Source organism: Mesoplodon mirus (assembly GCF_964341445.2).
Source record: "Mesoplodon mirus genome assembly, chromosome: 7".
Lineage (NCBI taxonomy): Eukaryota > Metazoa > Chordata > Mammalia > Artiodactyla > Ziphiidae > Mesoplodon > Mesoplodon mirus.
The window spans coordinates 101,426,082-101,441,735 of NC_138983.1; the positions used below are offsets into that span (position 1 = coordinate 101,426,082).

General features: G+C 43.1%; 2 protein-coding genes and 1 pseudogene across 3 annotated transcripts in view; all 3 read right to left on the reverse strand.

The window, feature by feature from the left end:
• The window catches only part of LOC309808092 (forkhead-associated domain-containing protein 1-like), a gene marked incomplete at its 5' end in the record, with an annotated part of 101,393 nt that extends 86,544 nt beyond the window's left edge, over window positions 1-14,849 (reverse strand). The window contains one exon of the mRNA XM_082628094.1: window positions 14,757-14,849. Coding sequence (XP_082484220.1) covers window positions 14,757-14,849 — 93 coding nt within the window. The remainder of the gene's footprint in view (window positions 1-14,756) is intronic.
• Window positions 1-15,654, reverse strand: part of LOC309808912 (centrosomal protein of 78 kDa-like) — an 823,590-nt pseudogene that overhangs the window by 300,666 nt on the left and 507,270 nt on the right. The gene's annotated exons all lie outside the window — the stretch shown is intronic.
• LOC309808093 (forkhead-associated domain-containing protein 1-like) overlaps window positions 14,925-15,654 on the reverse strand; it is a gene marked incomplete at both ends in the record, with an annotated part of 98,031 nt that continues 97,301 nt past the window's right edge. The window contains one exon of the mRNA XM_082628095.1: window positions 14,925-14,930. Coding sequence (XP_082484221.1) covers window positions 14,925-14,930 — 6 coding nt within the window. The remainder of the gene's footprint in view (window positions 14,931-15,654) is intronic.

The window sequence follows — 15,654 nt, forward strand, 5'->3', positions numbered from 1 at the left end:
ACTAGTGATAAAAATAAATGAGTTATCAAATAACAAAAAAGACATGGAGGAATCTTCAATGCATATTGCTTAGTGAAAGAACCTAGTCTGAAAAGGTTACATACCGTATGATTCCAACTGTATGAAATTCTGGAAAAAGTAAAACTATAAGGAGAGTAAAAGATCAGTGCTTGCCAGGGGCACAGGGGCTCTGGGGCTCAGAATGAAGAGGAGGGGCACAGGGGATTTCAGGGCAGTGAAAATATTTTTTATGATACTGTAATGGTGGATACTTGTCACTATACATTTGTCAAAAGGAAAGAACGTACAACGCAAAGAGTGAACCCTAATGTAAACTATGGACTTAGTTAATAATAGCATATCAATATTGGTTCATCAGTTGTAACAAATGTACCGCACTAATGCATGATGTTAATAATAGGGGAAACTGTGTGTATTGGAGGGGTGGATATATGGGAACTCTCTGTATTCTCTGCTCAATTTCCTGTAAACCTAAAACTGTTCAAAAAATAAAGTATTTAAAAAAATGAAAACACATTAGTTCTTTGGAAAATGTCACCCACATCATCTTCATCATCATTGCCATTGATCTTTGTGTCCTTTGAACCTTTGATAACCCATGAATGAGAGAAATTCTGTGTTACATTTTGTTTGTCTCTTGCCAGGCTTCACTGCTTTCAGTTCCTCAAAAACTGTCAAGCCATTATTAAGAAATCAAAGCAAGCAGGAAGTTTTAAATGACTCCACAAATTCGGGTGAGCCTCTACCACATGTTAGGCCAGGAGACAGCTTCCTAGTTTGGCCCTATAATATCACTCGCTCCCTTTACTTGGAAAATTGCTAAATGCTGCTACTGGACAGACGCCCTGCTGCTAATACAGACTGACTCTCTAAGCCCCAGCCTACTGAGCTGTCCAACTATGAGATGAACTGTTATTTATTTATTATTATTTTTATTATTATCCTTATCATCCTCTAACATATTTTGAGGGCTTCCTGTGAACTGGGCCCTGCTGAAGCATTTTGTGTGCATTTTTATCATTTAATCTGCATGACAGCCCTAAACAGGGACTCTATTATTATCTCCATCTTAGAGATGAAGAAGCTGAGACTCAAAAGGCGAAGTGAGAGGACAGCATTACCTTGATACCAAACCCAGACAAAGACACTACAAGAAAACTACAGACCAATATCTCTTATGAACACTGATACCACAATCCTCAACAAAATAGGAGGAAACCGAATTCAACAGCACATTAAAAGGATCATACACTATGACCAAGTGGGATTTACTCTTGGAATGCAGACTTGATGGTTCAACATATGAAAATTTATCCATGTAATACATCACATTAACAGAAAGAAGGAAAAAAATGATCATCTCGATTGATGTACAAAAAGCATTTGACAAAATGCAACACTCTTTCATGATAAAAGCACTCAACAAATAGGGAATAGTGGGAAATTACCTCAACATAATAAAGGTCAAATATGAAAGGCCCACAGGTAGCATCATACTCAAAGGTGAAAGACTGAAAGCTTTTCCTCTAATTTCAAGAATAAGATAAGGATACCTGCTTTTGCCACTTCTATTCAACAAAGTGCTGGAAGTCCTAGCCAGAGCAATTAGGCAAGAAAAAGAAATAAAGGCATCCAAATTCGAAAGGAAGAAGTAAAATTATCTCTGTTCACAGGCAACATGATCTTACATGTACAAAATCCTAAAGAGTCCATGAAAAACCACAACCCTCTTAGAACTAAAAAATAACATTCACTAGCAAAATCATAGGACACAAAATCAACACACAAACATCAGCTGTGTTTCTATATGCTCACAATGAACAATCTGAAAAGGAAGTTAAGAAAATAATTTCATTTACAATAGCATCAAAATGAATAACATATTTTGGGATAAATTTAACCAAGGTGGTAAAAGATGTGTACACTGAAAACTACAAAGTGCTGCTGAAAGAAATTAAAGACACAAATAAATGGAAAGACACCCTGTATTCGTGGGTTGGAAGACTTAATATTGTTAAGATGTCATTACTACACAGCAGGATCTACAGATTCAAAATCCCAACAGCAGATTTGGCAGAAATAGAAAAATCCATCCTAAAATTCATATGGAATCTCAGTGGACCCGAAATAGCCAAAATACTATTGAGAAAGAAAAGCAAAGTTGAAGGTCTCACACTTCCTGATTTCAAAACTTACTGCATACAAAGGTACAGTAATCAAAACAGTGTGATACTGACATAAGGTCAGGCACATAGGCCAATAGAATAGAATAGAGAGCACAGAAATAAAACTTTGCATATATGGTCCAATGATTTTTGACATGGGTGCCAAGATTATTCAATGGGGAAAGAACAGTATTTTCAACAAATGATGCTGGGAAAGACTGCAAAAGAATTAAGTTGAACTCTTACCTTACACCATGTATAAAAATTAACTCAAAGTGGATCAAAGACTTAAACAGAGTCTAAAACTATAAAACTTTTAGAGGAAAGCACAGGAGGAAAGCTTTATGACATTGGATTTGGCAATGCATTATTGGATATGATACCAAAAGCATAGGCAGCAAAAGTAAAAATAGATAAATTCAACTATATCAAAAATTAAAACTTCAGTGAATCAAAGGACACAATAAACAGGGTGAAAGGCCATCTAGAGAATGGGAGAAAATAGTTGCAAAACACAAATCTGAAAAAGGGTTAATATGAAGAATATATAGAGAACTATAACTCAACAACAACAACAAAAAAGAACCCCCAAATAACCTGATCAAATATGGGCAAAGAACTGGAATAGACATTTCTCCAAAGAAGATATATAAATGTCCAACAAGCATATAAAAAGATGCTCAACATTACTAGTCATTAGGGAAATTCAAATCAAAACCACAGTGAGATACCACCTCATACCCATTAGGATGGCTACTATCAAAAACAAACAAACAGCAACAGAAAATAACAAGTGTTGGCAAGGATGTAGAGTAGGGGAACACTTATGCACCGCTGAGAATGTAAAATGGTGCAGCTGATATGGAAAACAGTAGAGCGGCTTCTCAAACAATTTAGAATAAAATTATCATATGATCCAGCAAGTCCACTTCCGGGTATATACCCCAAAGAATTGAAAGCAGGAACTTAAAGAGTTATGTGTACACTCATGTTTATAGTAGCATTATTCACAATTGCCAAAAGGTGGAAGCCACCCAAGTGCCCACTGACTGATGATTGGATAAGCAAAATGTGGTCCATCCATACAGTGGAATATTATTCAGTGTAGGAGGAAGGAAATTCTGACACATGCTACAACATGGATGAACCGTGAGGACATGATGTGAAATAAGTGTCACAAAAAGGCAAATTTTGTATGATTCCACTGTGTGAGGTACATAAAGTAGTCAAGCTCATAGAAACAAAATACAACGGGGGTTGCCAGGAGCTGGGGAAGGGGAAACGGGGAATTGTTCTTTAATGGGTACAGTTTCAGTTTTGCAAGATGAAAAATTCTGAGGCTGGTTGCACAACAATGTGAATAACTTACAACTACTGATCTGTACACTTAAAAGTGGTTAAGACGGTAAACTTTATAGGTATTTTACCACGATTTAAAAAATGGCTAAGATGAAGGGACTCACTCAACATCAGGATGCTGGCCCAGGGCAATGTCAGGGTTTGAACCCAAGTCTAATTCCAAAACTTGTACCTTTGATTTGTACCCTGTGATTTTCAGAGTAGAGAGTGATTTAATAATGAGAGAGGAGACAGGCAGGACCTAATATACAAAACAAGTGCATTTTTTAAGGCTCCTGCATTGAAAATGTCTTTAAAAACTATATAGTGAGTCCATAAAATATTGAGACGTTTAAACTTCTATTAACAATGACCATCTGCTCTGACGACCCCTGTGCTTTAAGGAAGCCTCCTCGGGAAGCTGACTTAGTTATGACATTGCCCTGAGGTTCACTGACATTGTCGCTGAGGTTCGACGTGTACCTGGAACCGTCCTTTGGAGCTAGGTTTCAACCTTGCATCACCTGGCACTGGGAAGCCCCATCTCAGACCATAACCTCCCACTCCCGGCCTTCCTTATCCTCTGTCTCGTCCTCTCCTTGAGTCACGTAGCCTTTGCTCCCTGTTTGCTCCCTATGGGTAATGCCCTATGCTCACCCACCCTGGGCCCTGCTCAAGCTCACCAGCTCCTTCAAGTCCATCCTGGCCCCCAAACCCTCCTGCCACCCTCACACTTCTGTCCTGAGGCTGGCCCAGTGCCCTTTGGGCCCCCCAGCCAGCAGGTCCCTGCTCTCAGGCTTTTCATTCTACTTTGACAACAGCCTCCTAGGTCTTCACCTCCTGCACCTGCCTGCATCCTCCGTCTGCTTCTCCCGACCCTCCTCCATCCCTTTACACGGCGCCCTCTGCCCAGCAGGCCCACCTGTGCGGCTACATCCATGGGCTGATGGGCTCCTTGTGTCTGGTTTCTTGTTGGGTTTGGCCAATGGGGGGGTTAGAGATCAGAGCAGGGAGGAGAGAGCTTGGGGTACTTACTCCCCTGGCTTCCATTCTCTGGGGCCACACAGCTTCCCTCAGAGGACTCTACCCAGCCCTCGGGGTCTCCGGGTCCCAGGAAATGCCCCTGCCCCTCACCCCTCAGCTCTGGGTGTGGGAACAGTCCTCACTCATACTAGCTCTGGGCCCTGCACTATCCTTTGTGGTTTCTCTGAGCCCTGCCCACTCCCTATGGAGTCCCTTCAGGAAACTCCCCTCCATCACTCCACACCCCTGTGAATGTGCCTTCAGCTCCCTGCCAGGACCTGGACTTCCCAGGCATGGAGAAGCTCCTAGATGGGAACCTCAAGGCTTCTCCTAGCTGCCAAGGGCCTCCGGGTGGTCCTGCCTTCATCCCACCCTGGTCTGGTCCCTCTCCTCAACCATCTCCTCTTCTGCATCCTCACCTTGACAGTGTAACTTCCGTCTAACCTGTGAACGTGCTCACCACCCCCTCGGCCTGGAAACACCGCCCCTTCCCCCTTCCTTTCCTTTATTGTCAAATGGCTTCAAGAGGTTCCTCTCCCGCTGGGTCCTCAACCCACTGCCATTGCCCTCGGGGGCCTCCTCGGGCTGTCGGCCTCCCTGTGACATGTGACACAGTTGTCAGAGAGAGGCACGTGGCCTGGTGGTTCAGGGGTTGGGGGAGCAGGGCAACGTGGTGGTTATTAGACTGGGCTCGAGTCCAGCTCTCCTACTTCCTAGCAGGGTGACCTTGGGCAAGTGATACCTCAGCTTCCTCATCTGTAAGGTAACAAAAGGACAGTCTTATAAGCTACTGGTGACGTATAAATGATATAATACATACTAAAGCACTTAGAAGAGAACATAGGGCAAATGGGAAATGTTCTCTATTATGAGCAAGAGGATGGGCTCTGGAGTTAGAAAGCCTTGAGTTCAAGTCTCACCTCTGCTACCTTCCAGCTGTGCAGCCTGGGGCATGGTTCTTTGCTTCTCTTTGGTTGCTCCCTGAGCAGCAAAAATGAGTTTGATAAGCTGGGCTTCGTAGGATTGACAAAAGGTACTGCTTGGTGACATGTTCAAAGGAGTGGGATAACATTTTTGAAATTAACTTGTGTGTGTGTGTTTGTGTGTGTGTGTGTGTGTTTTATCTATTTCTTTTAACCTTTTGGTTCTAGGCTATCCCATCCTCCAGCCCCATCCCCCCACTGCCTCCAGAAAGGGATGTAGTGCAGAAATAGTAAAAAAAAAAAAAATGGGGTTTTCAAAAGAATAAGGATATGAGGAAACGGCCAGGCGCTGGTGAGACGACGGGTCTGGGATTGGAAGGAAAGAAGAAGCTTCTCTGCTTCCCCGTCAGCTGGATCCTTCCTCCCCGGTCTCCCCGGGAGAGCCCTGTGGACCGGCAAGGCCTCAGGAGAGGCTGGTCCTGAAATCAGACTGCCCGAGCGTGGTGCCCAGTGCCCCAGCCTCCCTCTGTGACCTCAGGCAGGATACTCAGCCTATCTGTGCCTCAACGCCCTCATCTGTAAAGTGGGGCAAACAACACTAACCTCCTAAGGATGAAATGAGTTAATACACTCGAAAGTGCCCAGAACAGTACCTGGCACAAAGCAAGCTGTCTCTGTGATGAATACCCTCAGCCTGGCAGCAGCTCTCTGGCTCCCTCACCTCTCTGACTGCTTCCAGGTCTCCACGCCGGGCTCCTCTCCCCTCAGATGTCCGTTTCCTCCTCACTCTGTCCATGGGCTGGGGCCACTGTGCCACCCCCTCGATTCGCAGGTGTGTATTTCCAACCCCTGGTTCATCTCCAGGCCCCAAACTGCCTGGCCGCTTCAGGGATGTTCAGGTGCTCACTCAACCAGTCCTGCTTCCTGCCCTCTTGGTAACGGGATTATCACCTGCCAGCTCATCCAGCCATCTTTCTCCGTGGCCTGTGGCATTGATCCTACTGATTCTTCCAGAAAGCTCTCAGACCAGTCCCAAAGCAACGGTCCAGTCAAGTGGTAGTATTAATGTGCTGGGCAGAATGGTCTCCCAAAGATGCCCATGCCCTGATCCCCAGAACCTGGGAATATGCTCCATGACGTGGCCAAAGGGACTGTGATGATGTCAAGGTTACTAATCAGTGGTCTTAAAAGAGGGAGACTAAGGACTTCCCTGGTGTTGCAGTGGTTAAGAATCCGCCTGCCAATGCAAGAGACACGGGTTCGAGCCCTGGTCCGGGAAGATCCCACATGCCATGGAGCAACAAAGCCCGTGTGCCACAACTACCGAGCCTGCGCTCCAGAGCCCACGAGCCACAACTACTGAATCCGCGTGCCTAGAGCCCGTGCTCCACAACAAGAGAAGCCACTGCAATGAGAAGCCCGTGCACCGCAACAAAGAGTAACCCTCGCTCGCTGCAACTAGAGAAAGCCTGTGCTCAGCAACGAAGACCAAACCCAGCCAAAAACTTTTTAAAAATTTTTTAAAAAGTGGGAGACTATCCTGGGTTATCCAGGTGGGACTAATTGAACTCCACCAGTCCTTATAAGCAGAGGACTTACTCCGGCTGTATTGGAGAGATAAGTGGTGTTTCTTGCTGGGCCCCCATTTAACAGCCCCAATGCTCCTCTTCCTGGGAAAGCACCAGGTCAACGTTTCCTCTTTACCCAAATCCCCCCCTAGATGGCAACACCTCAGTCTGTTGCATGAATGAGGATCACAAGAACATTCATCTCACATTTCACTGACAACCCCCATTCTCGATTCCACAGAGTGGAATTTCCCTAGCTTAGTCAATTATCTTGTTATCTCAGTTAACTGAGAATTTCCAATTTAGATATTAGATGTTCCCAAAGCTAAATTTACACTCAAAAAGTGAAGCTTCTGTTTTTAGAAGCTTGAGTCAGCTCAGTCTGAAACTCAGCCCCACCTCCCCCGTCTAGCTGTGTGATTTGGGCCAGTTCCTTAACCTTTCTGAGTCCCATGTCCATGTCATCAAATGAGGATAATAATGATAATAGTAGTTCTCACCCGCACAGGATTTGTTTTGTGGATATAATTCTGTAAATATATATACAGAACATACATAGATGATGTATAAAGCCATGTGAGATGCAGTAAGTAGTCCATAAATGTATGCTGTAGCTGTTTGTATTATGTATGCTATTCAAAAGATTATGATCTTTCTTTCATATCACATCCATCAGAATGGCTACTATTAAAAAAAAAAAAGGGAAATAACAAGTGTTGGTGAGGACGCAGGGAAAGTGGAACCCTTGTGCCCTGTTGTGAGAATGTAACTTGGTGCAGCCACTATGGAAAACAGCATGGCAGTTCCTCAAACAATTAAAAATAAAATTATCATATGATCCAGCAAGTCTACTTTTGGGTATATATCCCAAAGAACTGAAAGCAGGGCCTTGAAGAGATATTTATACACCCATGTTCATAGCATTGTTTGCAACAGCCAAAAGGTGGAAACAACCCAAGTGTCCATCAGTAGATGAATGAATAAACAAAATGTGGTGAATCCACACAATGGAATATTATTCAGCCTTAAAAAAGGAAGGAAATTCGGACACATGCTACAGCCTGGATGAACATGGACATTATACTCAGTGAAAGGATATTATACTCAGTGAAAGAAGCCAGTCATGAAAAGACAAATACTGTTATGATTCTACTTATATGAGATACCCAGAGTAGCCAAGGTCATAGAGACAGAAAGCAGAACGGTGGTTGCTGGGGGCTGGGATTGGGGGATAAGGGGAGTTGTTGTTTCATGGGTGCAGTTTCAGTTCTGCAAGATTCAAACAGTTCTGGAGATGGATGGGGGTGATGGCTGCACAACAGTGTGAATATATTTAATGCCACTGAACTGCACACTTAATAAAAGTGGTTAAGATGGTAAATTTTATGTTATGCATCTCTTACCACAATAAAAAAAAAAAAGAAAAATGAGATCACGATCTAGCCCTTTCCTCTGAACATTTCCTCTTGGAAGCCCTCCATCTGCTGGTGAGAAACTAGTCCCATCAATTGCTGTGGTGGGTACTGACCAATGAAATCAGCCGCCAGTTCCCAAACAGGGGACAAAACATTCCCTGAGGACTGGTGAGACCAAACAGGTGAACCCCCAGAGCAAGGAGCACTTGGGGAGAAGCCAGGGGTGAGGTGGGGGGGAGGGGGGAGGAGGGGAGCACGACCCAGGCAGGAGGACAAGCGCGATGCAGATGGGGAGCCAGCAAGTGCACCCTCCCAGGCCTGTTTCATTCCGTGGATTTCCCCACAGAGAGTCCACCTGTCACCTTATGTCCCAAAATGCAGGTGTTCGCTTAGAATAACAGAAATGTGAATTACACAGGTACCATACTTCACCCCGTAGATCAGTGAAGATCCAATGGGGGGTCAGCACCCTAGGCTGGGGAGGGAGTGGGAGACGGGCGTCCACTGCTGGCAGGACACCACATCCGGAAACCTCTGGTGGACAATTTGGCTATGCCCATCAGAGTTACAGCTGTATGTGTCCTTTGACAGAGCAGACATACCTGCACGTCCGTGAAATGATGCAAATAATAGGAGAATCCCAGCAGCCTTGTTTAATAATAATAAACAAGATTATGGTGTAGGCTCTGGTTCTTTTCTGAGAGGGAGCCCAGAACTGGCAGGGGCCAGGAAAAGGGACGAGAGTCATCCGGCTGGATGGGATCTGGGGTGTGTGTATGAGATCAGTCTGGCTTCACGACCCTCAGATCCCACGCTAGAAGGGCTGACACAGGCTGGAGAGATGGCTCCACCCATGAGAAAGGAGATGGCTGGCAGGACACTGATCACCGAGGGTGAGGGGTGGACACCAGCATTTCATCCCCCTGTCATGTCTGTTCTTTCTTTTTCTCTTCCATCTCCACCCTCGTAGCTGCAGCCCTGCGCTGACTTGGGCTGTCCTAGAGCTCAGTCTTCTAGGGATCCTAGGACTTCCCCAGGGTGGGACTGGGGGAGTCCCTGGGGAGGGGTAGGGTCAGTCAGCCCTTCATTGTTTACCCTTCGCTTCTCTTTTCCTCAAAACAAAGTTTATTGAAAGAATACACACACACACACACACACACACACACACACACACACACACACACACAAGCAGGAGTTCTGCTGATCAAGAACGGAGAGGGAGGGAGCACTGATGGTGGGGTTCTCAAAGTGTGGTCCTGGAGCCAACTCCAGGGGACTCCATTCCCCCCACCTGAACCTGGGGAGCATATAAATGTGAAGATTCCTGGGCCTTACCCCAAACCCACTGGGTCAGAATGCCTAGGAGTTCATGTTGAACAACCACTCTTAAACATGCGGAAAATCCAACAACCACTGGCTTTGGTGTTTCTTCATTCTGGAAGAACTGAGTCCCTTTCTCAGCAGAGTTTAAATAACAGCCACATCCAACTCTAAAGATTACAGTTTACAAGGCACATCAAATCATATAAATTATAACTTGCAAGGTTTAGCTGTGAAATGAGCAAGGCTGAGGCTTTTGAGCCATGTAAAATGGGAGAGGGGAGATTGTGAATAGAGCTCCTGATGGCTCGCCTGCACACAGCAGCTGGGATGTTCACTGGCAGGTCTCCCCCTTGTTTACAATCCTTCAAGCCTTCTTCCCACTGCTTTTCAGATAAAGATCAAAACCCTTATGGTGACATGAAGGAGGCCGACTTGTCCCTTAGCCCTCCTCCTTCCCACTCTGACTTCTGGACGCCCTGGTTTTCTCTCAGTCCCTTGGGTTCACAATATGCTCTTCCACCCCAGGGCCCTTGCACATGCCATTCCCTTCTCCTATTGTCTAGTTAAGTCCTCCTTGTCTTCCATATTCCTTTCCTTTACAGCCCCAATGTTGGAATGGAATTAGTCACACCTTTGTGGGATCATTTGACTTATTTCTCTCTCTCCTGGCAGCTTCCTGATGGCAGGGACCATGTCCAGTTCTGCCATCACTGTACCCCTAGACTTGGCTCGGTGCTGAGGCTCTGGGTAAATACTGTGCAATGAATGAGTGATAGCAACAGTTATCACTGTTGACTAGAAACAGTTCTCACTAGCCTGGCTATAAACAGGCTTCCTATTGCCTTAGGGAACCAAACTCCTTACAGGATATAGAAAAAAGTCTGGAGGGTAAAACCCTGCAAATATCAATATTGATATTTCCTTGAGCCAAATGATTACAAGTGACCTTTATTTTCTTCCTTATATTTTCCTTTCTCCCAATTTTTAAAAACAAGAAGCATGTAACTACCTTCCATTATCGGAAAGAGTAAATGATGTCGAAATACTATGATACCAATAGTCAAAACAACATGTCAGCCTTGCTGATGAGTAGAAATCTTTAGAAGCATGACTGCCTATTCTTTAGGATTGATCCAAGCAAATAAACAATCTTTTTTATTTGCTAGATGTAACCTCTGGGTAAATGCAATGATGACTTTTTAGTAATATAAATCCCTGAATTTTTTTTTTTTTTTTTTTTTTTTTTTGCGGTACGCGGGCCTCTCACTGTTGTGGCCTCTCCCGTTGCAGAGCTCAGGCTCCGGACACGCTGGCTCAGCGGCCATGGCTCACGGGCCCAGCCGCTCCGCGGCATGTGGGATATTCCCGGACCGGGCACGAACCCGTGTCCCTTGCATCGGCAGGCGGACTCTCAACCACTTCGCCACCAGGGAAGCCTAGTGACGTATTTCTTAAGCTAAGTCCGAGGAGCAGTAAGCAGTCAATTATTTATATACAATGAATGCAACTCAATTTCTGTCTAGTTAATAACTGTCCTCATTAGTTCCCTTTTCCAAATGGCTTATTAATGTCAGTGGATCCTCATCTCAACCCTGTGCACCTCTGAGGATTCTTCTCAGTCTCTGTTTTAGGAGACCATAATAATGATCATTGTGTCATTCACTGACCACCACATGCCAGGCTCTTTATATGCATTTCTCACTTAATCCTCAGAATAAACCTGTGAGGTAAGAGGTTTACAGACAGGGAAAAGGAGCTCAGAGTGATTAAGTAATTTGGTTGAAGTCACTCAGCCACAAAGTAGCCTAATGAGATTCAAACCCAGCTCTGTCTATCTCCAAAGCCTGTGCTTTTAAAAATTACTACAGTTTTCTAATATCATAGTCCAGTTCAAAACAGAGATCTCTGTCTCTACTTTAGCCAGACAGGAAATAAAACTACCCCAAATCTATGCCTTGTTAGGATAAAGAAGAAACTACAGTTCTTCTTCTTCTTCTTTTTCCTCCCACTTTGCACACTGAACAGATGTTCTGTGTCCTTGAAGGGAGACCATATCATGGAGGAGAATCTCACGGGGACGTTCATGGAGTTATCTTTAAATCTGTTGCGTTTACAATAAACATTCTCAGAAAACTAGGAATAAAGGGGGAAATTTCTCACTTGGTAAGAACATGTATAAATACCCTACAGCTAACCTCGTACTTAACGGTTAAAGACTGACTTTTTCCCCCTAAGGTCAGGAACAAGTGAATATAAGGATTTATACACTGCTCTTGTTCAGCAGAGTCCTGGAAGTCTTAACCAGGGAAATAAAGCAAGGAAAAGAAGATTCAAGGCATTCACATCTCCTTTTCTGAAAGGAGAAATAAAATTGTTCTTATTTGCAGATGACATGATTGTTTATGTATAAAATCCCAAGAAATCTACAAAAGCCCTTATATAAGAAAGTACAGTTAAGGTTCCAAGATACCAAGAAGCATACAAAAATCAACTGTATATCTATATACTGTCAATGAACATGTGGACACCAAAATTAAAAATATAATACCATTTACAATCACTCAAAAAAAAAAAGAGAGAGATATACTTAAGTGTAAATCTAACAAAACATGTTCAGGACTCGTATGCTGAAAACTACAAAACACTCATGAGAGACACTGAATAAATGGAGAAATATACCATGTTCATGAATTGGAAGACAATGTAGGAGTATATCAATTATTCTCACATTGTTATATAGGATTAAACACAATTCCAATCAAAATTACAGCATGATATTTTGTATATACAGACAGGCTTACACTAAAATGTAAATGGAAAGGCAAAGGAACTAGAATAGGTTAAAAATTTTTTTAAAAGAAAAGTGGGAGGAATCACTCTACCTGATTTAAGACTTACATAGCGACAGTAATCAAGGCTATCTCATAATGGTAGATCCATTATGACAAATAGATCCATGAAACATAATAGGGAACTAAGAAGTAGCCCCCATAGAAAGTATGGCCAGATTATTTTTGACAAACTTGCAAAAGCAATTCAATGGAGAAAGGATAGTCTGTTCAACAAATGCTTCTGGAACAACTAAATATCCACATGCAAGAAAAATGAACTTTGACCTAAATCTCACATCATAAACGACAGTGAACCCAAAATGGTTCATAGATTTAAACATAAAACTATAAAACACTTAGAAGAAAACATAAGAGAAAATCCTCAGGGTCAGGGACCTGGTGGCATGTTCTTAGACATGACACTAAAAGCATGATCTATAAAAGAAAAAATAACTACCTGGACTTCATCAAAAGTTAAAGCTTTTGCTCTGTGAAATACTCTGCTAAGAGAATGAAAAGACAAGCTATGGATGGGAGAAAATATTTGCAAACCATCTATCTGACAAGGGACTCATATCTAAAATACATAAAGAATTCTCAAAACTCAATGGTAAAAAAATTAACAATTCGATTAGAGACACTTAAAAGATATGAAGAGATATTTCACTGAAGAGGATATGCAGAAGGCAAACACGTACATGAAAAGACATTTAACATCACTATCGATTTGGGAAATGCAAGTTAAGACTATGATGAGATACCACTACACACTTACTAAAACAGCTAAAATGAAAAACAGTGTTTATGCTAATTGCTGGTGAGGATGTGTCTCATACATTGCTGGTGGAAATGAAAAATGGTACAGCCATGCTGGATAAGTCTGGCAGTTTCTTTACAAACCGAATCTATATAAACACATATGTTAATCCATGCAATCATACTCCTGAGCATTTATCACAGAGAAATAAAAACTTATGTTCACACAAAAACCTGTATACAAATGTTTATAGTACATTTATTTGTAATAGCCCCAAATGGAAACAAAATGTCCTTCAAAAAGTGAATGGTTAAACATAGGTGATACGTCCATACCGTGGACTATTACTCAGCAATAAAAGAACAAGCTAATAACCTAAATGGATGTCAAGGGCATTACAATGACTAAAAAAAAAAAAAAAAAACAATCGCAAAGGTCATAGATAAATGATGAAAATTATAGAGACGGAGAACAGATTAGTGCTTTTCGGAGCGTGGGGACGATGGTGGGAGGAGGAATTGTGACTATAAAAGGAGCATCACAAGGGACATCTCTGATGATGGAATACTCCTATATCCTGAGGGCCACACCCAAATCCACACGTGGTAAAATGGCACAGGACTCCACACATGCTTCGTGCCATTCTCTCTACCATTTGTGCATCTATAATTATTTCAAAATAAAGTTTAAAAAACTCTGTTGAGTGAAGTCTGACAGTGGTCTGCCTTTCACAGTCCTAAAGGGATTCCATTGCATTTCTCTTTCTGCTTCAATATTTTAATCCCTTTCAAAATGTTAAAAAGGCTCAAAGCCACTGTTTTTATAATTCCTTACTTACAATTTCTTCCAACTTCCTTGGCTGTCAATGAGCTGGGACTGTGGACCAAGCCACAGCTAATTCAGAGAATGGAATGAAATGAAGTGAGAGAGCACTGAGGCCATGCCCAGGGCTTACCCTGATTTACTACTTGGAGGTACGTGGGCGGGGGAGGGCTCTGAGGGGCCCATAGTCTCCAGAAGCTCTGGAAAGGGCGAGAGGCCATTGCTCAAGCTGGGCACTTCAGGTGGCCGTGGCTGCCAGACGCGGAGCAGGTGAAGGTCAAGCATCAGCTCTACGCCCACCTTCCAAACCGCGCCATCAGGGTGGGACACTGCACACACAGTCAGCAAAGGACACAGGGCCCATCGCACTTTACACTGTGCTCATTCTTACCACATGTGCCAGGGAGACCCAGCACATGTGGGGAATGGTTATTGGTGGCACACCGAGGAAGGCTGGGACTGTTAGCCAGAGGCTGTGCTTTACAAGAGACTGGAGTCCACAGAACAGTCAGGACTTTTGGTGGTGTGAGGGGTAGGGAGGGTCGGGGACTGGGTAGGAAGAGGTCTTACCTCTAAAACAAGGTCTGAATTTTCATGCCTTCCAATCGTAGTGCTTTTATTCAGGACAAAATAGCCTTCTGCACTCTTTAGATAGGCTTTCATATTCTCTGCTTTCCCTATAAAAGGTTTTCAGAAAACAATTTTGTTAGAAAAATACAGTCCTCTAATTATTCAGTGTCATATCTAGAATGAATGGAATACACCATAATGTCCACAGGAGAAGTCAGCAGAGGTAGGAGTGGATAGCTGGATTTAACAATGATCACAATGATAATTCCACACATTTTTAAGACTGTCCTTTTAACAGTGATATCCGGCATAGATGAGCTTGCTTCTGATCACAAGAGGACATCCTTTATGTAATTCAGAGCACAAACAAGCAATAGCAAAAAAAAAAAAACAAAACAAACAAATCCGAATTCCACTGATAACCGCTCTCCACCTCCCATTAAGCTTAGTTTGGGGTTAGTTATCTGACAGAATCAAGTACTCAGTGTTACTAACCCACCACTTACTAGCTCTGTGACTCTGGGTGATTTACTTATTCTCTCTCTATGCCTCTGTTTCCTCATCGGTAAAATGGGGCTAATAATACTCTGTATCCCAAAGAGTTTTGTGAGGATTAAATGTGAAGCATCTAGAATGGTGATTGCTACACTAAACACCCATTTGTCCTACTGTGATTGTGACTGTTATTAATCTTGGGCTTCTGAACTTTGACTCAAGAAACCCCAACTTCTACAGAGCTTCTTAAAGTGTGGAAGAGTCAGTCATCAAGGAAATGGGCATTAGAAGATACTTTCTTTTTAAGTCACCGCATTCCTTCATATATTTAGGTTGAAAAAAAATGATTTCCAAAGACAAAATATCAAGATTATAGCTTGGCTGTACGGTCAAGACTCTGTAC